At 39.9% G+C, this 23,172-nt stretch overlaps 1 protein-coding gene across 1 annotated transcript in view; it reads left to right on the top strand.

Moving 5' to 3' along the window:
* The first annotated feature begins 514 nt into the window (after positions 1–514).
* LOC114054058 (inositol monophosphatase 3) overlaps positions 515–23,172 on the top strand; it is a 56,147-nt gene continuing 33,489 nt past the window's right edge. The window contains exon 1 of the mRNA XM_027877126.1: positions 515–1,374. Coding sequence (XP_027732927.1) covers positions 988–1,374 — 387 coding nt within the window. The 5' untranslated portion in view covers positions 515–987. The remainder of the gene's footprint in view (positions 1,375–23,172) is intronic.

Raw genomic sequence — 23,172 nt, 5'->3', positions numbered from 1 at the left:
CTGACTCATCCCAGAAGCTAATACGGGAGCTTCATGACAAATCAAGTCACATCAACTGGGTTCGAGGATAGAATAATCTCTCCAGACCTTTTTACTACTGGAACTCGGAGATGGAAATCGAAAAGACTTCTACCTCGACCTTTAGGTTTCACAGGAGCTCCAGCCAAGGAAGCTTGGCAACCCTTATTTAATATGACACGTTTTAATTTCCCCTTTCTCAAAGACTTAACGTGCTCCAGTTATCTGCCAACAGGAACATCGCGATTTAGGTTACGAATCATTTTGTGGGGGGAGAATATTTTCAAGCAAAGCTCCAGCATCTCCCTGCAAGAAATGCTATGATTCATTCCCAACTCCAGTACCCCCAATTCCCAGGTACTTTAAAGTGCAGATCATTAGCTCTGGGCTACAGAGCAATTAACACACTGGGACAGGCATGCCACACCCCCACGTCCAAATAGGAGGCTCACACGTTTCCAAACTGGAGCGCCAGCTCCGCCCACTGCGCCCACCTCTTGTGCGTAACCCGGATACACACCCACTCGTCCCCTTTCACCTCTCTCTGCTGTTGGCTAACGTGGAAGGGAAAGACCCTGCTGGGCGGTGGGAACGAGACCCAGCTGCACCCCTTCCTCCTCTCCCGGCGTGTTGCTGAGACCTGGGATGGGATCGGGAGGCCGGAGAGGCCGCAGTGGCTGCAGACGCGGTTAGCTAGCTGTTCAGCTTGGAGTTAGGGGAAGGAGGGAACTGCCTTTATTGTGCCTGGGAGAACAGATAGCTCGAGGTAGGGTCGGGGTAGGAGAGGAGAAAGGGGACCCCCTCTAGTTCCATGTGGGCCCCTGCTCCTGGGGGCTGTAGCTGCTCTGGTCGGGGAGCTTTGCGGGGAGCGATGGACCGTTGCTGATTGTCTCCGCGTTCCAAGCCTCCCGGGCGGGATTGTTTCCGCTCCGGCTGCGTGGGGACCGGCCGCCTTCCCCGGGTCCAGCCATGGCCCCCATGGGCATTCGCCTTTCCCCGCTTGGCGTGGCCGTCTTCTGTCTGCTAGGGCTGGGCGTGCTCTACCATCTCTACTCCGGTTTCTTGGCTGGCCGCTTCGCTCTCTTCGTCCTGGGGGGAGACCGAGGAGGCGGTCCCGACTCGCCGGGCTCTCAGGCCGATGGGGGCACAGTGGACCTCCGTGAGTTACTGGCCGTGTCCGTTCTGGCCGCCGTTAGGGGAGGGGAGGAGGTGAAGAGGGTCCGCGAGAGCAATGCTCTCAACGAGAAGGCCAAAGGGAAAACCCGGGAAGGAGCCGAGGAGAAGATGACCAGCGGGGATGTGTTGTCCAACCGCAAAATGTTCTATCTTCTGAAAACCGCTTTCCCCAATGTGCAGGTGAGTGACCTAGCAGTACCAGGTGTGGGGGCAGCAGCTGGCTGGGCTGGATTCCCCCTCCCCCTCTTTTTTTTTTTTTAAACGGATAAGTCTGGAATGCCAGCTTGCGTGCTTGTGTTTTGACTGGAGTAAAGCAGGATAACCTTAGAACACACATTAGCTGAATGTCTTCAGTAAAAGCTCAGAAATTGGAGGAATTCATTTTCAAACCCCATGCCCTGGGGGTACTGTAAGGGCATTATCATGCCTTGTCATCTCCAGTCAAAGGTTAGTACCCTTTGCTGAATAGTTTTAAACTCCTCTGAGATCTAGTGATTGATACTTAGAACAATTGAGTTATATTAACCCATCACCTTACCTCTCAATCACTTTTTAACCGTGGTAGGAAATATTATAAAGTTTCTAGAGTGAAGTAAATGACCTTATCATGGTCTCATTTCTGAAATCACATTTTTCTTTCATCTATTTCTCGCCTCACACTTATAGCACATGATAGTGTTCCATATTTACCCTCTCCCCCATATTTATTCATAGCATGAGAATCAGAGAGGAGCTGTACTATTTATCCAGAATAGAGGACGTTCCCCCTACCCCCCCCCCCCCCCCCCCCCCCCCCCGCCAGGATCATTGGGAGAAGGGTTGGGCACCCAGACAGGTGTATGGATCAACGGTTTAATTTTATCGTTAGCTACATTTATGGAATACTTTAGAATTACAAAGTCTTTTACTTGGATGGTATTGTTTGAGGATTCTGTAATGTAGTGCCAGTTTTATTATCCCCATTTTAAGTATGAGAACAGTGAGCCTCGTAGAGGTTAAGTGATTTGTTCAGTGTGCTGGTAGGAGGAATCCAAGATATTCTTCCTCCAAGTCTAGTGCTGTTTTTAATGGTTTCCTTCCATCTCTTGGTGCTGTACAGGGTTAATCATTTTTAGTAAATGTTGCTACATTGCATAAGTATTTTTTACTAGCTTTTACTTTACCACAGCAAGAAATCAAGGTAATTACTATAGCACTTTCTTTTGGAGGTTTATGACCTGAGATTTATTAACAATCCCCGGCATCTTTATTGTATTTTGAGATTTACTAAAGTACTTCCTACACCACATCCCAGTGAAATTAAAGTTGTGTAGATCTTTTGCCCATTTTACAGATGAGTTTGGGCCTCTGAGAGGTGATAGGACTTTTCAGTGGTCACACAGTTCTAAGTGCCTGAGGCAGGATTTACACCCAGGTCTGCTGACTCTAGCTAAGTTTAGCACCAATTGAAAATTATTTCCAGAGAAATTTAATAACTGAATGGAAAATGGATTGGAAATGAACCTTCAGATTATTAAAATGTATCTGATATTCATGATGTCTGGGAAGGAACACTGGATTTTGAAAAAGAAAATTTGGATTAAAATTCAGTACCTTTGTGATTTTTTTGGTAAAATCACTTGACTTGTCCAGCACTCATTTTCCTCATTTGTAAAATAGAGGAGTCTGCTAGAATGATCTCTAAAGTGCCTTTCACCGCTAGGCCCTGTGACTTACAATCAAAAGACCCAGGTTCTATGATTTATTCTTAAGTGCTTACCACTAGTGAAGAATTTAAAGTCTCAGATTTCAACTTTCTTCTCTGTAAAATGGGACTCAATTTAACTTTAAATTTGACTACCAACTTGTGGGGGCTATTGTGAACTATTTTGTAGCCCTTGTTCCGCCTTCCCTCTGCAAAAAAGTTTATACCAACAAGCTGTTATTACCATGTGGATTGCCAGTGTCTTAAATGCGGCAGGTAACAGGTTGCTCATAGGATAACTAATTGCACTATATTTATTAATAGCCCTGTGAGATAGGAAAAGGTAAATATTATCATAATTTTGCAGATGAAGAAACAGAAGATTAGAGAGGATATGTGATTTATTCAAGGTCATAAAGCTATTGGGGCAAAGCAAGGACTTGTGTAGAAATTCTTGAAGCTTTCTGCTGTTACGTTGTTGCTCTCTTTACCAGTCTATTCCCCCCCTTTTTTTTTTAATACTGATTAATACTGAATTTTTTCTTCCTTTTCCTTTCACTGTGGCACCTACCTCACAGGATTATGGTGACACTTACAAGCAATGAGGCAACTAGGTAGTGCAGGGGATAGAACATTAGGCCCGGAGACAGGAAGACCTGAGTTCAAATTTGGGCGAAAGATATTTTCTAGCTGTGTGACCCTGGGCTATTTAGTCCCTTAACCTGTTTGCCTTAGTCTCCTCAACTGTATAATGGGATTAAAAAAGCACCTACCTGGCTACATTGTTTTGAAGATCAAATGAGAAAATCATTGTAAAGTGCTTAGCACAACGTCTAGCACAAAATAGGCACTGTAGAAATGCTAATGATTTTTGTTTTTGTTGTTGCCTGAATGCCTGCAAATGACTTTGAAGACTTTAAAGTAAACTGTGACTGGCAGCTGTGACTTGAACCAGGAATTGCCAACAAACATTATAAAGGTCTTTCTTAAAAAAGCTTTCTTTAGTCAATTTTGTGGTTAGCCAAATCACTAATCTTGTATTTAGATGAGGTGTTTTGCGTAAGACTGAAGTGTTGGCTGTATGTTTTTCCCTTTTCTTTTTACCTACCTGTGTCAAAACACCCATATAAAGCTGCTGCCCTAGGATGTTTGTGTGTGTGATGCATTTGGAATTCTACTAAAATTTACAGAGGTCAAAGTAATGTGCCATTCTGCTCCAGCATTTCTTTGTTCATATTTTCATATCTTTAAGTATAGCTGGGCAGCACGGTAGATAGAGCTCTGGACCTGGAGTCAGGTAGACCCTGAATTCAAATCTGGACTTGGACACTTAATTGGTCTGTGACCTTGAGCAATAATAATTAATAATAATAATAATAGCAGCTAAGCAAATCACAACCTCTAGCTGCCTTAGTTTCCTCAAAATGGAGGATAATATGTAATATCTACCTCTCAGTATTGGTGTGAGGATCAAATAAGATTTGTAAAGTGCTTAGTACAGTGCCTGGAACATAGTAGGCCCTTGATGTCTCTCCTCCCCCACCCCCCCAACCACACGCACACACTTAAGGATACTAATGAAAACAGGTACAGTTTTGAAATTGAAAAAAAAATAAAATTTTTGAAACTTGAAAACCACTGTGAAATTTCAAGAAGGACAACCAGGTGACATTTAAGATAAAGGGAAAGACTGTTACTAAAATCTTTCAAAAAAGAATAAGGCTTTTTTCCCCCCTTATATTATTTCCATAACCATTTTGTTCTTTGGGTGACTTCCACAGGCTGCTACATTTGTTTTCTCGATTACTGGGGAATGCTAAGGCATTATTAGTTGCCAAGGATAATGATCTGCATTTATTCAAGCACAAACACTGAGCTTTTAAAATTGCAGAAATTGGACTCTCCCGGTTTGAGCACAAAATAACTTTTTTGTTCTCTTATGAATATGTGAATGTGTGCAACAAAAATGTTTACATTGGATGGGGGTTGGAACACTAGAGAAGGTAACGTTCGTTTACACAGTCATAATAGGGTTTGTGTCTTGTTGAGATATCTCCCTTCTTTTCTGCTTTTTTAGAATAGAGGCCAAATGCTTCGGCTCTCAAAGAAATAGAGCTCCTCCTTCTCTTTCTCTCTCATCTCCCCAACAGAATCCCAGCCTTAGGAATAATAGGGTTTGAGGCACCCCACTTAGAACTCTGTGGAATGGGGCCCTCCCCTCACCCATCTGCTCTGGAAGAAATCAGGACTGGGAGGCTTCAAATTCTTTTCCTTGATCCCTTCCCCTTCCCTGATGTAGGGAGTAGCCACTGCACCATTCCCCACTCCCTCCCCAAAGGCATTCTTCCCCCCACCCACACACCCCAAATACCTGATCAGAGTCTTAGGCTTTGTCTAAGCCCTTTGACGTTCATTCCTCCCACTCTAGAAAATTTCCTCCCCAAGTTATCAGTTCTGTTTTACTTCTCAGTACCTGGAAACAGGTACCCTTGTCAACCAGAGTTAGTCTTTGGTCAGGAGACCTAGTTTCAAATGATACCTCAGACATTTACTAATGTGCTCATCTCAGCCTCAGTAAAATGGGGATAATAATAACATCCCCCTATGTTATTTTGAAGATCAAATTAGATGTCCCATTTAAAAAAGCACTTTGCAAAGTTAAAGGGTGGTGCAGATATTAATTGTTATTGTTGTTGTCATTTCCTATCAAAGAATAATTTATTTACAATCATTTATTAACTATTATGCTCCCAAGCACTGTTCTTCACACTGGGGAACACAAAGACCAAGAAAATACAGTCCTTGACTTCAAGGAGCTTACATTCTGTTTTGGGGACGCAAGATATACAAAGATAAGTAAATACAAAATATATACAAAGTAATTAGGATCTGTAGCATCTGGTGGTTGGGGGAAGGGGAAACCAGATAGGCTTTGTAAAAGAGAGGTGCTAATTAAATTTCAGTTTGAAGGAAAAGGTGGAGGTGAGGAGGCGGTGTATTCCAAGTGCTCGGACCAGCCTGTACAGAGTGATGCAGTAGGCCAATGATGAAGATAGAACTCTTCCTCTCCCTCTCCTCCTGCCTCTTGAGCAGTAGTATCAAACTCAAATACAAACAGAGTCGGTAAAAACTGTATATAAGGATTCCTTGTGGACCACATATTTCTTAGAAAACCATATTGATATCACTATGTTTAAGTGTATTTTTATTTATTTTATTAAATGCTTCCCAGTTACATTTTAATCAGGTTTGGGCTACACTTCAGTGTTATGGGCCCCCATGCAGCCTGCTGGCCACATCTTTGACTTCTGCTCTAGACCAAAAATTATTAACCTTCGGTTCATGAACTTTTTTCCCCCCCTAATTTGTGAGTAACTGCATTTCGATGTAATTGATTTTTCTTTGTAATTCTATGTATTTAAAAACTTCTGAGATGGAATCCATAGGTTTTACCTGACTGCCAAAGGGGTCCATGACATAAAAACAGTTAAGAACCCCTGCTCCAGACCACCATCATGAGAGGTGCAGAGCTCCATACCTCTCTGCTAATAGTAGTCACATAGTTTGGGGTCTTCCAGCAAGGTTTGAAGCTTGTGGGGTCATACTTAATTAGGAGAGGACTGATGTAAGGCCTTTCCTTGTGGGTATGATCCTAGGGTATCCCAGATGGGCCATAATAACGTATTTTGACACATACACCACCTGGTTTTACCAATCTCTGCTTTCCATAGCACTGTAAGCTTTGTACAGTGCTTTAATAATCTCGTGAGGTAGGTAGTATGAGCATTTTTATGTGCATTTTAGCAGCGAGGAAACTGAGGTACTGAGAGGTTACAAGACTTTCTTATGAACATATTAGTGAGTGTCTGAGTTGTCATTAGAAACCAGGTCTCCTGGCTCTCAGCTCCAGAACTGGAGTCACTGTACCACCAGGCCCTGGGTCCACATGTGTTATGGATTCCAGGGGTTTCAGAGAAATTTCTTCTCTGCCTACTTCACTATTTTCTCTCCTTGTCTCAGAACTAGAAATACTTTGTTTTTATATAGCAAAGAAATAGCATTGTGAATCCTTTCTCTGCCAGTCTTCCATGATACTTTTGTAGGTAAGATGGTAAATTGTGGACTGAATAATAATATTGTTAGGTAGCACTGTTAGAGGCAAGAGTGTAGACTAAATGACTTGACAGCCTGGAGGGAAGTTTCTGTTGGAGTGCTGCAAGATTCTGTCCATAGACTTGTCCTATTCAGTTGTTTGTTTGTTTGTTTGTTGTTTTAATCTGTGACGTTGGAAACATTGAAGGCTTGCTCTAAAATGTACAGATAAGGCAGTGCTTAGAGGGATCACAACTCTTGATACATGACATGATTCAGAATGTTCTCAGCAGACAGAAATGGAATAAATATCAAATTTTGCTTTTAGGTTGGAAAAAAAAAATGAATGAGCACCAAATGAACAGAACTTGTCATTGATGTGGGGAAGAAAGATATAGGGATTTAAGTAGACTTCAAGCTTGCTATTCACCAACAGTGTGGTGGAGTTAGTAGTAGTAGTAGTAGTAATAATAATTATAATAACAATAATAATGCAATATTAAGCTGCATTAATAGAAGTTTAATATTTCATATGAGAGGAAGTAATGCTTCCATGCAAGGTACTCTGTACTGGTCACACAGTATTTCAAAGGATTATAGGATTTCAGGGTAAAGCAAAGACCTCTAATCTAGCTTCTCATTTTATAGATAAGAAAACTGAAGCCTAGAGTGGTTATTCCTTAGGGTGCCAGGCCTCTTTTGGGGTCTAGATTGAACACAGGTGGCATGTCACTGAACACCCCCACCCCCAATCAAATACAGCTTTGTTTACAGTGGTGTATACACTGAACTTACTGGGGAAAGAAAGTTCCTAGAGGTTGGTAGGCAGTAGTCACCACAATCTTGACTGGGTGATAAATAAGGATGGAAAGAACCTCAAACGAAGAAAGGTACTGAGTGGTGGTAGGTCTCTATAATGATGGTTCTACCCCACGTGTGGGGAACCTTTGGCCTTGAGGCCACATGTGGCACTCGAGGACCTCAAGTGTGGCCCTTTGACTGAATCCAAATTTCACAGAACAAATCTCCCCAATAAAAGTATTTGTTCTGTAAAATTTGGACTCATTCAAAAGGCTGCACCCAAGGACCTAGAAGGCCAGGTGTGGCCTCGAATGCAGGTTCCCCACCCCATACCCAGTTTGGGCTCCAGCCCCTCACCCTGATGTCTGACACTGCCTTCCTGGTGCCTAGGTCCAGGAATCCCGCTAAGCCACCAAGAATGGAGTGAACTCAGAGAAAGTCATGAACCCACGCTAACCATGTCCACCACAGATTTATGTTATATAATTTCAACTAGGCACTAACTCTTCCATGGCAATCCTTTTATACTCCTCTAATTGATTCATTATCCCACTCAGATGTCTTCCCCCACTATTTCTTCATTCGTCTCTACTCACTCTGGATTCCAACCTCATCATTTCAACTGAAACTGTGCTCTCCAAAGAGATTCCAAATGATCCCTTAATTGAAAAATTTAATGGCATTTTTTAAATTATTGTCCTTCTTGACCTCTCTGCAGCCTTTGGCACTGTAGATCACCCTCTTCTCCTTAATTTTTCTTTCTAGGTTTTCATGACTCTCTTCTGGGTTTTTTTCCTACCTGACAGTTTGCTGGTCTCCTTTGATGGGTCCACTAACTGTGGGTGTCTCCCAGGCTCTGTCCTGGCTCCTCTTGTCTTCTCTCTCTATGTTATTTCTCGTGGTGATCTCATTTGCTCCAATGGATTTAATTATCATCTCTATGCTGATGATTCTCAAATCTACTTAAATAGCCCTAACCTCCCTGTTGACCTCCAGTTTGACATCACTAACTGCTTATTGTATATCTTGAACTAGATGTCTCATAGAAATGTCAAACTCAACATGTCCAAAATGAAAATCATTATCTCCACCCCCCCCAACTTTCCTTTCTCCCTAACTTACTTTTTTACTGTTGAGGGTACTACAATCCTCGCAGATATCCAGGCTTGTAACGTAGGTATCATCTTTGATACCTTGCTTTCTCTTTCATCCCTCCTCCCTCATATCTAATCTGTTACCTCTGTTGCCAAGTCCTATCAGTTTTTACCTTTGTAAACATCCCTTGAATGTGTCCCCCTCTCTCCTCTAACATTGCTACTCTCCATGATGCAGGCCATCAATTCACACCTGGACTGTTTCAGTAGCATTCTACTTGGTCTTCCTGCCTTAAATCTCTCCCCACCCCAATCCATCCTCCACTGGACTGTGAAATTGATCTGAGCATGTCAGCTCCCTTCCTCTTTAATTCAATAAATTCCTGGGGCTCCTTATTATTCTAGGATCAAATATAAAATCCTGTTTGCATGTTAAAGCCCTCCACAGTTAGGAAGACGAAGAGTTTCTCTTTGCTAAAAGTTTGGGTACCAACCTTAATCCATTACCCTAAGAAAGTCTTTTTGACCTTGAACTATCAGCCTTTGCAAGGGGCTTTTCCAGTGGTTTTGGAATGGGCTTTTAGAACAGAGAAATATTACTTCTTAATACTTCTAGAGAAACTAAGAAAGAGGTTTTTAATATGCTTCCACATCCCATAAATATGGATGTCTCCCAAGGCTCTGTCCTTGGTCCTTTTCTTTATTACGTTCTTTCATTTTGTCAGTTTCATCTCTTCCTAATTACCTTGGTACAGATTACTTCTCAGATCAAAATTTTCCCCTCTGACTTCTGTCCTTAGTTCTCATGCTATGTTTTCAATTGCCTGCCTGATGCCACTCCAAAACATCAAAATAACAGGGCCATATTGAGCTCATCATCTTCCCAAAAAATCTGCCTCCCTTCCTAACTTCCTTATTTTCCCCATGGCACCATTATTCTCCTTGCTTGGCATCTGAGGATCATTCTTAACTTTTCATTCTCCTTTATGCAGTGAGTGGCCAAGTCTTTTTGATTCTACTGTCAAGGATTTCTCACATAATCTTCCTTCTTTCCACTTTCCACACTGCTACCACTCTTGCTCAGACCCTCTTTTTTTTTTTTTTTTTTTTTTTTTTCTTTCTGGTGAAGTAATCCAAGTTAAGTGACTTGCCCAGGGTCACACAGCTAGTAAGTGTCAAGTGTCTGAAGCCAGATTTGAACTCAGGTCCTCCTGACTCTGAGGCCAGAACGCTATCCACTGTGCCACCTAGCTGTCCTCCCTCATTTACTCTTGACCAGATTATTCTGATAATCTCCTAATTAGTCTCCTTGCTTCCACCTGTTCCCCTCTCTAGTTCATCCAACCAGAATTGTATCCCTAAAGCAAAGATCTGATGATGTCATTCCTCTGATTAAGAAAACAAATTAACAACCCTTTAGTGATTCCCATTACTTAAAATAATGTCCTTTAGTCTGACATTCAAGGTACTGTACAATCTAATTTCAAACCGTCTTCCAGCTTTCTTGAATATGTGGATGCTCAATGCATTTTTTATTAGGGTTAAACAAAAACTATGTGGTTCTTCTTTATGAGCCATTGTTTCCCATATTTGTCTTTGCTGTCTCTCATCATCTAGTGTGATGATCTCCCCATATCTCTGCCTATAGAAATCCTTACCTTCTTTCAAGGCCCAGCTCAGATGTTCTGTCCTTCATAATTTTGTCCCTACCTCTTATGTTTGGCAGCTAGGTGGCACAGTGGATAGTACCAGGCCTGGTCTTTCTGAGTTCAAATCTGGACTCAGACACTTACTAGCTGTGTGACCAGGGCAAGTCACTTAATCCAGTTTGCCTCAATTTCCTCATCTGTAAAATGAGCTGGAGAAGGAAATGTCAAACCACTCTAGTGTCTTTGCCAAGAAAACCTGAAATGAGGTCACAAAAGTTGGATATGACTGAACAACAACAACAAACCTCTTATGTTTCTCCTACAATGAGTGATCTCCTTTTTGAATTTCTCATATTCTAGTTTCACAAACACTTCTATGTTGAATGTCATGATGGATAGGGTATATCATTGTATTGCAGCAGCATAGTTTGGTGAATAGGGTGCTGAACTTGAAGTCAGGAAGGTCTGGGTTTGAGTCTCACCTCATACACTAGCTTGATCAAGTCACTTGACTTTTTTGTGCCTATATAACACATTTTGAGAACACTTTTGCCCCAAATAGTTATGATTACAAAAAAAAAAAAGAAAGTTTTGGTGTTTGAAGGGGAAGCCACTCATGTTAAGAATATCTGTTGATATTCTAGAACAACTCATTTCTGAAAGTTCTGGATCCAGTTTTACCATTTGTTGAAATGAACAACTACAATGTTCTGTTCAAGTCAATACTCATTGACGGATGGAAACTGTTCATATTTGTGTTTTGATGCAAGTGGTTGAAAAGAAAAGTATTTACTATGTGCAAAGCATTGTTTTAGGCACGGCAACCTGGAAAAGAAGTTCAGAAATAATCCCCTTTAAGCAAGTTGTCATTCACAACACTTTTTTAAAACTTTAAAACTAATTTATTTATTTTTAGCTTTCAGCATTCACTTCCATAAGCATTTGAGTTTTAAATTTTCTCCACCTCCCTTCCCCCTCCCCAAGATGGTGTGTAATCTGATATAGGCTTTAAATATACATTCTTATTAAACATATTTTCACATTAGTCACAGCAATTTTTTAAGACCAGTCTTTGATGTCACATAAATTACTCATGGGATATGGACACTTTACTTAACTTAAGCTGAGCTTTTGCTTAATGGAAAGAGCAGTGTCGTAACCCTGGGTAAGTCACTTTATCCTCTTTTGACATAGAAAGGAGTTGAAGACTAGTCAGGGGCTGTACTAGTTTGAGTTGCCCACGGGACATCAAGTTGGAAATGTCCAAAAAGCAATCACTGACATAGTACTGGAGTATAGGAAAAAAGATTATGGGGTGCGTTTATATTGTATTATATATTTATATTTTTATACATTTATATCCATATTATCTCTCTCTCTCTCTCTATATATATATACACATATAGATATAGATGTAGATAGATAGAGCTGGGAGTAATCAGCATAGCAATGATAATTGAACCCTTGGGAATTGATGATGTCACTGAGAGAGAGTAGGAAGAGGGAATAGAAGAGGGCTCAGGACACAGCCCTATGGTATACCTGCAGTTGTGGGGAAAGACGGAGGTGGCCATGTACGTAGGAGGAGAACCACAGGAGTGGAATCGTGACTTTCCAGAGTAATGAGTATACAGGAGATGATGGTCAACAGTATAAAATGATACGGTGAGGTCAGGAAGACTGAGGGTTGAAAAAAGATTGAATTGAATTGAATTGGGCCAAGTCAAGATCATTGGTAACTGTAGAGAGGCTATTTTCATTTGTGTGATGAGGTGAGAAGCTGGATTATAAGAGGCTGAGAAATCAGTAAGAGGAAAGGAAGCCGAGGCTTTTTCTAATAGTTCAGTTAGGAAAGGGAGGACAGACATAGGATGATACCTGAAGAGTCAAGTGACTTTTTATTTAGTTTTGAAGATGGAGGAGATCTAGGCATCCTTGTAGGCAACAAAGAAACAATAAGTAAATAGGATCATTGGACTTAATTGAAGGGTTGTGACAAACAAAGCCAATGCAACCAAGAATAGAAGGAAGGCGGAAAGCTGGGAAACAATTTTTACTGCCAGTGTTTCTGATAAAGGCCTCATTTCTAAAATATACAGAGAACTGAGTGAAATTTATAAGAATACAAGTCATTCCCCATTTGAGAAATGGTCAAAGGATATGAACAAGCATTTTTTCAGATGAAGAAATTAAAGCTATCCATAGTCATAAAAATGCTTTAAATCACTATTGATTAGAGGAAGGCAAATTCAAAACTCTGAGTTACATCCCTGAACCTATCCGATTGGCTAATATGACAAAAAAAGGAAAATGTTAAATGTTGGAGAAGATGTGGGAAAACTGGAAAACTGATGTATGGTTGGTGGAGTTGTGAACTGATCCAGTCGTTCTGGAGAGCAATTTGGAACCATGTCCAAAGGGCTATAAAACTCTATATACCCCTTAATCCAGGTCTATATCTCAAAGAGATCATTAAAAAAAAAGGGATAAAAGACCCACATGTGCAACAATATTTATAGCAGCTCTTTTTGTGGTGGCAAAGAATTAGAAATTGAGGGGATGTCCATCAATTGGGGAATGGCTGTGGTATATGAAATTTAATGGAGTAAGAAATGATGAGCAGGCAGACTTCAGAAAAACCTGGAAAGACTTACATGAACTGGCGCTGAGTGAAGTGAGCAGAACCAGGAGAGCATTGTGCAGAGTAATAGCAATGTAGTTTGATGATTGACTTTGATAGACTTAGCTCTTCTCGGCAATACAGTGATCTAAGATGGTTCCAAAAGACTTGTGATGGAAAATGCTGTCCATGTTCAGAGAGAACTATAGAGTCTGAATGCAGATGGAAGCACACTATTTTCTCTCTTTTTTTTTCTTTCTTGTGGTTTTCCCCTTTTGTTCTGTTTCTTCTTTCACAACATGAGTAATATGGAAATATGTTTTTTTTTTAAAAAAAGAAAGGTTGTGACAATTATGGGCTCAGTGTGCTGTAGGAGATGGAAGGGGATGAAAATAAGGTTACGAATAAAGGGGCTGGTCTTATTGAGAAGGGACATTCCTTTAACTGGAATAGAAGGGAGAATAGAACAATACTGTCTAGGGCTTTTGAGATTTAGGACAGGGAAAAAGAGGGAGTTCAAGGTGGGAATAGTCTTATTTTCTCGGTAACTATAAGAGGACAAGGGAGAGGTGGTATGTAAGACTTAAGGAGAGAAGAAAGTATTTGGCATGGTTCTCAATGGGGAATTCGATGGAAAATCAAGTCCTGAGGAATAAAAGAGTTGCCATGCTGCAGCAGTGAAGAGACTAGTGTGATTAGATTATATAGATTTGTAGTAGACCCAGTCACCAGGCTGAGTAATTTTGTCCAGCTTTGTTCATCAGCATATGAGTAAGAGTGGAGAAGGTGAATGTTGGGAGTAATCCAGGGCTGGGCTTTGGTAAGACATAAGCCACAGGGATAGCAAAAGGAGGCATGACCTTGAGAGTAAGAGACACTGTAATGTTGAAGTGGGTAACTGTAGGTCAAGACTGGAAAGAGTAGAAAGTGAAATTGGAGCAGGATGTGATAGCTTAGGAGAGTACTGAGTGGCAGAACTGGAAGTTAAGGAATAGATTTAAAAGTATTGAAGCAGAGGGAAAGGTATAATAATAATAATGATAATGATAATAATTAATATTTATATACTGCTTATTATGAGCCAGGCACTATACTGACTTGACAATTATTATCTCATTTGATCCTCTCAACAACCCTGCAAGGTAAATGCTATTATTATCACCCTCATTTTACAGTTGAAGAAACTGAGGCAAACAGTGGTTAAGTGACTTGGCCAAGGCCACACAGCTAATAAGGGTCTGAGACCAGATTTGAACTCAGGTTTTCTTGATTCCAGGCCTTTTGCCCCCTAGAATGATAGTTATGGTCAGATGAAGAGATTTTAGAATATCAATAAAGAAATATTAAGATTTAGATATATGGATATGAAAGTAGGAAAGCATAGGAAAAACGTATAGTAATATCTTGAGATGTACCTCTTTGAGAACAATAGATGAACAACAACAACAATAATATCTTGAGGGGAAGAACGTTTATCCTTTTTTTATAAAAGAATATGGGTTTTAAAACATTTCCCAACATATGAAAAGGTTAAACCCCAAACTGGTAGTATAACTTGGTTAGATGCTGTGAAGATGTCTGGTTCTCCACCTTCATATCTTCTCTTACTCTGTTCCTTCTGCTTCTAGAGGCACTGATTCATGAATGGGGAAAATGGGGACACACAGTAATGGTAAGGTCGACATTCCCCAGAAGAACCTGGTTAGGGGGATAGGTAACATAAGAAACATATAGCATTTTTGGCTGTGCAAATAGCACATCCTGGAGCACAAATAGCAAACAGCATCCTGGAGCCTGGAGTAGGAAGAAAGACTTATGGAACAAAGCCTGGGAAGCAGGTTGTCGTTATTATCCTTTTTCAGAAGAGACAGCCAAAATTATACAAGGCAGTTCTCTTAAGGCAAAGGTTGGGTTTGAACTTGGGGGTTGCATTTTTTGTCTTTTGGCTGGCCTTGTGAGAGGCAAACTCTGTTCATAAAGGCTTTAAAAAAAAAAAAAAAAGCTTTTTGCTGCTGACCTTGTATCCAAACTTATTCCAGCTGTCCAGCTATGGAAAATCCTCAGTATATGTTCTATAACTCACCTAGTTTCTCCACATTCTTTATAATTTGATCATAGCCAAGTTTGCTCCTTTAATAATTTGGTTTTCACTTGCTGTCTAGTCATTACTCCTGACTGTAAGAATACATAGTTTCGCAAGGATAGAAACAAGTTTCCTGATGGAGTTTGTCACTGTTTTCAGTGACACTTAAGTAGCTATCTTTACAGCTTCAAAGATGGTGTTTGGTGGCAGTAGTTTCTAGAGAAAGCAGTTGTCAGAGCAGCCTGTGGGAGGCACTACCACTTTCAACGTGATCAACACAGGACTGTGCCTTTGGTGAGCATCTCTGTTGTGGGAACAGGAAACTAATGTTAAGACAAGGATGTATGACGCATGAACAGTTAACATTACTCAAATGGGATTTTGCCCTTTCCCCTGATGAAATCTGTTGACACAATTTATGTCCCAGGAGAGAAGTCAGGAGATAAAAACAAATGGATTAAGTCCAGAAAGTAGAAGTGTCACCATAAGCTAGCCCTTTAGGGTCAGCAATGCCAACCCAACCAGTTCAGTATTCATAGAGAATCCTATTACAGAAGACAGAGAGAAGTGTCATGCTGAAAAATTTATAGTAATTAATGGCTTTGCAAACTGGGAGCCTTTTTTAGTGAGCACTGCTGAATAACTTGAAAATAATGGCACTGAGTCTAATCACTTTCTCTGTGCTTAGATGGGGCTGAAGAATCTTTTGCAGCAAGAACTTGTTCTTTGATTTGTAACTGTAGTTGTTTGCAGAGGCTGCTGCTGGTCATGGTTCCCTCTATGGGCCATGGGCGTCTGGAGGCCTTTGTTTGATTAGAGCTTATCTCATTCCTGAGATTTATTTTATGGGTTAGCCTGCCTGAAGCTTTCTTTTGTCTACAGCTGTGCTGCCCTGTTGAAAGTTTTGTTTGTGAGCATTCTAAAGTGTTTTTGTCCTTTCTAGTCCCTTTTATCCCATTTTGATGCAGCATTCAAAAGGTGAGATATTCTATAGCCTGTGGTGTCAATATCACAGACTTATCTTTTCATGTAGGGGTGGTTTAGCTGGGATGAACATCATTTTGATGCTGGTACCCTGACTCTGATCCTTTGCTGAGGATTCTGGTTTGTTTTTGTTTTTTTTTAATGTATTGGGGGGGGGTTCCCCTACCCTTGCCCAGAATAAGGCTAATGTAAATACTTAAGAAACCAGACTGTGTGTCTATACCTCTAGCTACACCAAAGTTTATGAACTAAAAGAAATTTATGCACCTAGTCACGAGTTTCAGTTTCCATTCAATGATCCTTTATTGAGTACTTTGTGCTTGCTACTATGCTAGAAGGTATGGATACAGTGATAAAAATCGAACCGTCTTTGACTTCAAAGAGCTTATAAAAATTGAGGGGAAGAAGGGACATAAAAAAATGGCAAGTAAATGCAAAATACATGCAAAGTAAATGCAAAGTAATTTTGATGGGGGAAGACACTAGCAACTACAGGCCTTTTGTAGGAGTTGGCACTTGAAGGAAGCTGTTGATGTCACATTTGAAGTGCAGACTTCCAAAAAATACACTGGAGTATTTCATATCATATGGGTCAGGTAGGTGGCACAGTGAATAGAGTGCTGGACTTTGAGTCAGTAAGACATGAGTTCAGATGTGGCCTCAGGTATTCACTAGCTGGGTGACTCTGGAAAAGTCATTTATCCTCCATTTCCCTCAGTTTTCTCATCTGTAAAGTGGAGATAATAATAGCATCTACATCCCAGGGTTCTGAGCATCAAATGAGATAATAATTGTAAAGTTGTTAGCACAGTGCCTGCGTATAGTAAGCACTATGTAAATGTTAGCTATTATTGTTATGTTCTATATCACACATATATGTCCTGTACAGGCATACCTTGGAGATAATTACAGGTTTGGTTTCAGACCATCACAATAAATCAAATATCACAATGAAGCAAGTCATACGGATATTTTGGTTTCCCAGTACATACAAGAGTTATGTTTACACAATACTGTAGTCTATTGTATGCCATAGTATTATGTCTAAAAAAAAGCAGTGTATGTAACTTATTTAAAAAGTACTTTTTGCTAAACAAAAACAAAAAAACAAAAAAACACTAACCATCACTGCCCTTCACTGAGTGTTGATCTTTTTGCTGGTTGGAGAGTCTTGCCTTGATATTGATGGATGCTGACTGATCAGGGTGATGGCTTAGCTTTTGGCCTATCTTGGCTTTTGACATGCTTTCCTCATTAAGCTTAATCATTTCTAGCTTTTGATTTAAAGTGAGAGACTTGCAACTCTTCCTTTCTCTTGAACACTTAAGAGGCCATTGTAAGATTAATAATTGGCCTCATTCCAACATTGTTGTGCCCCAGGGAATAGGAAGGCCCAAGGAGATGGAGAGAGACTGGAATGGCTAGTCAGTGGAGCATTCAAAACATCTATACACACCATTTATCAGTTAAATTTGCTGTCTTATATGGGGACCAAAAACAATTACAATAGTAACATCAGAGATCACTGATCACAATCACCATAACTGATATAGTAATAATGAAAATGTTTGAAATAATTTGAGAATTACCAAAATGTGACACAAAGACATGATGTGAGCATATGCTGTTAGAAAAGTGGCACCAGTAGATTATTTGATGCAGGGTTGCCACAAACCTCCAATTTATAAAAAAATACAATGTCTGCAAAGTGCAATAAAATGAGGTATGTCTATATATTGTACTGATAATATATGTTGTATTGTTATTACATCATTTCTAGCCTCATGGATGAATATAAAACCAAGACCTATTTCTCTTCCCATCCTAATCATGCTGTGAGCCTAAATTTGTCCATTCTTCACACTCTAGATATTTCTCTCTTTTTGTGAGAAGTTGTGTTTGTGAAGGAAAAAACTTGAAATATAATCATATTTTATTTATGAAGTGATAGTATGATACAGTAGATTCAAGTCCTGTCTTTGATAGGTACTAGCTGTGTGACCTTGGGCAAATTCTTCAACCTGTCAGTGCCCTAGGCATCTCAGTAATTATAAATTACAAAAGAATTATGGATCTGCATTGGTAAAAAGAAGCTTTCATACCAAGAGTTCCCCATGCTGATAAATCACAAGTTCAAGCCAAAAAGAAAAGGAAAAAAAATGTATGGAACTCATTCTGCATATGAGGTGAAAACTGCAAAGTTGACCACTTTTGCAGGTTACCCACTTGATAAAATTGGACATATCCTAGCATTTCTACCCTATCTGATTTTGCCATGTATAATTACCTATTTTAGCATAACATCATATAATTGGCATTTATATAGTGCTTTCAAGTTTTCATAGCACTTTAATTTCATTCATTTGAAATTTACAGCAGCTTTTGCAGTAGGTACTAAAAGTATTTTACAAGTGATAAAATGAGGCTCAGAGACTTTTTTTTTGGAGGCAAGGGGTTAAGTGACTTGCCTAAGGTCACATAGCTAGTATCTGAGGATGGATTAGAGACGTAAACACATTTGCCCATGATCACAGAGATAGGAAGTCTCAGAGGGAAGAATTTCTGATTACAGGTCTAGCATTTTACCTCCTGCCATGTTATCTCTCTAATATATAGGCCACATCTTATTTTAAAGCTTTGTGGATGTGCCTTGTTTTTACATTACAAACATTTACAGATTACTCCTACTTTGTGAAAGGTCTCGTATGGAGTAAAACAGTTAAGTAAAATTAAAAATAATAGGACTTGTATCTGAAGGTCTGTAATATTAAAAGAAAACTATTCTCCCTCCTGTCCCCCGGTGGGGAGGAATAGAAAAGTGAAACAAAATTTTTTTTTTTCTAACAGATATTCATAGTTAAGCAAAACAAATTCCCCCATTGGCTATACATGGAAATATATATATAATTCCACATTCTCAATCTATTACTTGTTTGTCATAGATAGCACATTTCATCATCAGTCCTCTGGAATCATGAATGGTCATCGTATTGATCATAGTTCTTACAGCTTTCAGTTGTTTTTTTTTTTTTTTAAACAATGATGTTATTACATAAATTGTTCTGGTTTTATTCATTTCATTCTTCATCAATTTGTAAAATGTCTTCACAATTGTTTGCTTTTATAATATTGATGTTATAGTATAAATTGTTTTTTCTGATTCTGCTTGCATCAATTAATATAAATCTTTCCATTGTCTTTGATATCTATTTCTTTCATTTCTTATAGTATAATCATATTACATAACGTGTATGCACACACACATATACATGTATGTATATATATGTTTATCTTTATATGGGTGTACATATGTGTATATTTGTGTGTATATATACACTTATGTATGATGGAATATAATATACGTTTGTGTGTTTATGAACACATACATATATACACCATGATTTATTCAGCCATTCTAATTAGTATATATATTAGAATTCATTTATTTATCACAGTGGAAAATAATTATTATTACTCCTTATTTGGGCAACTAAGTGGTGCAGTAGATAGAGGCTGGGCTTGGAGTCAGGAAGACCTGAGTTCAAATGTGGCTTCAGACCCTTGACTAGCTGTGTGATCCTGGGTGAGTCACTTAACTGTTTTCCTCAGTTTCCTCATCTGTAAAACGAGTTGGAAAAGCAAATGGCAAATCAGTCCAGTATATTTGCTAAGAAAACCCCAAATGGGGCATGAAGAGTCAGACATGACTAAAATGACTAAACAACAAAATTTCATATTTAAATGTGCTGCTGATCAATATTATTGGCCAATAGGATCCACTGCTCTCTTGAAAAGCTACTTTATGTCTCCCTACTCCAAAATGCTGCAGTCCCCATGAGTGACCCGATGGTTTTAGCAAGGATTTTTAGCATGCTGGTACGAAGGCTTACTGACTACCTCAGCGTTTCTGCCTAGGACTGCTGTAGCTAGGTTACTTAAGGAAAACAGGGGGAAATAGGGTGGTGTATCTTTTGGAGAACTGACTATGCTATTCTTCATTGAAAAGAGATTGTGCGGGAAGAAGGAAAATTTAGGCAAAGTTTGGGGGTATAGTTGGACTCATCACTTGCTACCCAGATCTGTTCTTCATGTATGTATGTGTCAGTGTGTTGGTATTTAGGAATGGTGCCAGCGAAGTTGTGATATTTACATCCTAGGAGTGTGGGGTTCTGACCCACAGAGCTTGAGGCCCCTCTCCTTTTGGGGAGAGAGTTGAATAAAGGCGTGATCAGGTTAAGCTGACCCTGCCAACTGTGACAGGTTAGTTTGATATTAATGAAAAGAGTACTGGACTTGGAAATGGAATTAATGGAAAGAGTACACTAGCTGTCTATAGAACACTGGGCTTCTCCACCTACTTCTCCAAGCCCTCCCACTTCCTTTTAATTAGCACTAGGATAATAATATTCCTACTACCTATTTCCCAGGGTTTTTTAATGCTGACAATACCCTCTAAATCAGGGCCCAACCCTTTTTCTCCCTACTCCAGACTTTAGAGTCATCCTAGTTCTATTCTGCAGGTTAATTGCAAGATCGTTTTCTCTCCTTGGCTTACTGTTCTCATGGAAATCTCCAAAATGGCTCATCAAATATCAGTATACCTAGCTCCCATATTAAAGATGGCAAATACACAGAGATTATGGGGCAGCCCCTATTTTTCTCCTTAGAAAATGTAGACCATACAAAGGAATCATGGCGGCTCCAAAATAGACATAAAAAATGCATGAAGGGTTCGGCCCATCAGCTCTCCCTGGAAGGGAACTGAATTTGGGGTAGAGTTGAGGCAGCCTTTTTATAGTCCAGTGATTTCCTCTTTCCCACAGAGTGTCACCGAGTTCTTTTAAGAGGGGTAATATCACCTTGTGTCTTAGACTCTCTCCCATGCACCCACCTCCAGGGTAAACATACTTTGGGGGTTGCTGAACAGGTGTCCTCTTCCCATTAGACCTGCATTGTACAGCTAACCCAGAAATTGTAAAAGGAAGTAAAAAGGCCCAGATTTCCACACCATCCCCTTCCACCCTGGCCTCCCCTGCCAAAACTAACTAACTAACTAACTACCGAACTAACTTCAGGTACCATGTTGGGCTTCCTCGTCTGTCTCTGATCTGTTGTCAGAAAAAATAAGAAAGCTGATCTGTCAGTTCCTTTTTTTTTTTCTTCTTAAAGAGCATTGAGGAGGGACAAGCTTCTATAACAAAGTCCAGCCATCTTGATCATGCTATGTCTATTTTAAAACTGCCTGTGTACTCTCTGTAAGGCACAGGTGTCAAACTCACAGGTCTCAACACTCCTGAGTGCTCTGAACCAATTAAAATGTAACTGGGAAATATTTAACAAAATAAATAAAAATCAAACAGGACATTAACAATGTTAATATATATTTTTCTAAGGCAAGATGTGTCCAGCAGAGATGGTTTAGTGGCATATCTATTTAAATCTGACACCACTGCTCTAAGGTATGAGATGCCTCCAGATAGAGACCCACACCTGGTCATCTCAAATTCATCAGGTTGATCTGGGAGTCACCAGATCAAATCTCTCTTCTAGCTGTAGAAATGTTACTTTTTATCATAAGGTACCTTGACAAAAACATACACAATAGCCTGGAGATTTAAAGTTATGAAACCGAGAATCTGCAACTTAGATATATGTTGTCAGTCATCCTAGGCCTTGAAATAATTCCCCCTGTATTTCTCTTTACTGGCTTCCTGCCAGACTTTCCCCCTCTATCTCTGCAGCTTCTGTGTGGCCCTGAGCTCCTATCCTGAACTACTACTGATAGACAGAACTGCCCCTAGTATCCTTAAGGCACCTCTACACCTTATTAGCATAGTCTTTCTGGTAATCTTTGTGAAGCCTCTCCCTCAGGGGTACTACTTATTTGTTTATAAAGACACAAGATGCATACCTCCAATTCTAAAATTCCCCAAAGTAAGGGAGAGGAAAAATATTTCTTTTAGAAGGAGGCCAATATTAAAATAAGGGCATTAGAATAGACACTCAGAAGATATACATTATCATAGACTTAGGCCAGGAAAGGACCTTAGAGATCATCTGTTTCAACTCTCTCATTTGACAAGTGAAGAAACTGAGGCCCAGATTTAGACCAGGAAAGGACCTTAAAGGTCATCTGTTTGAACTGCCTCATTTGACAAATGAAGAAACTGAGGCTCAGATTTAGACCAGGAAAGGACCTTAGAGGTTTTGTTTGAACTGTCTCATTTGACAATTGAAAAAATTGATTCTCAGAGAAGTTAAGTATTTTACCCAAGGTCACACAGGTTATTAAGTGGTAAAACGGGTTCTAAAGACAAATCTGACTAAATCTAAGATCTATGAAGTTCTTTCTGTTACATTTTGTGACACTGGGCCTTAGTTTTCCCACCTGGACACACAGTCGGTAAGTGTCTGAGGTTTAATATGAACTCAGATCTTCCTGATTCCAGTTCCAGCACTCTCCACTGTGCCTGTATCCATTTGGCAGAAACATAACACAGCCCCTGTGACACCCAGATTCTTTTAGGAGCCAAACCTTTCAACGCGCCGTAGGCCAATTAGCCTATGTGCTCATTGCAAAAACATTGCAAAAACTAGTGCAAAAACATTAGTAGAAGTGTGCTATAGAGCTCTAGAAGCTGGTGGGTGAGGAAGGGTCAGGTGGAAGGAATATCATGAATATTGGTAAATTGGAGAGAAAACAATGACTTAACTCCAAGACATAGTATGGCAAGTCATCCCTAAATTGGTGAGGGTACAGGACCAGTCAGCCTCAGAATACATTTATTGATTATCTACCGTGTGCAAAACTCTGCCTGCCCTCTGTTTTCACAGAGTTAAAAATAGAAAATAAGATGTTGGAGGGGATGTGGGAAAACTGGGACACTAATGCACTGTTGGTAGAGTTGTGAACTGATCCAACCATTCTGGAGAGCTAATTGGAACTATGCCCAAAGGGCTATAAAACCTTT

This window comes from Vombatus ursinus, unplaced genomic scaffold (assembly GCF_900497805.2).
Source record: "Vombatus ursinus unplaced genomic scaffold, bare-nosed wombat genome assembly UNPS02014812.1, whole genome shotgun sequence".
Classification (NCBI taxonomy): domain Eukaryota; kingdom Metazoa; phylum Chordata; class Mammalia; order Diprotodontia; family Vombatidae; genus Vombatus; species Vombatus ursinus.
Note: the sequence above shows the minus strand (reverse complement) of the source record. Positions and strands in the feature narration are given on the sequence as shown.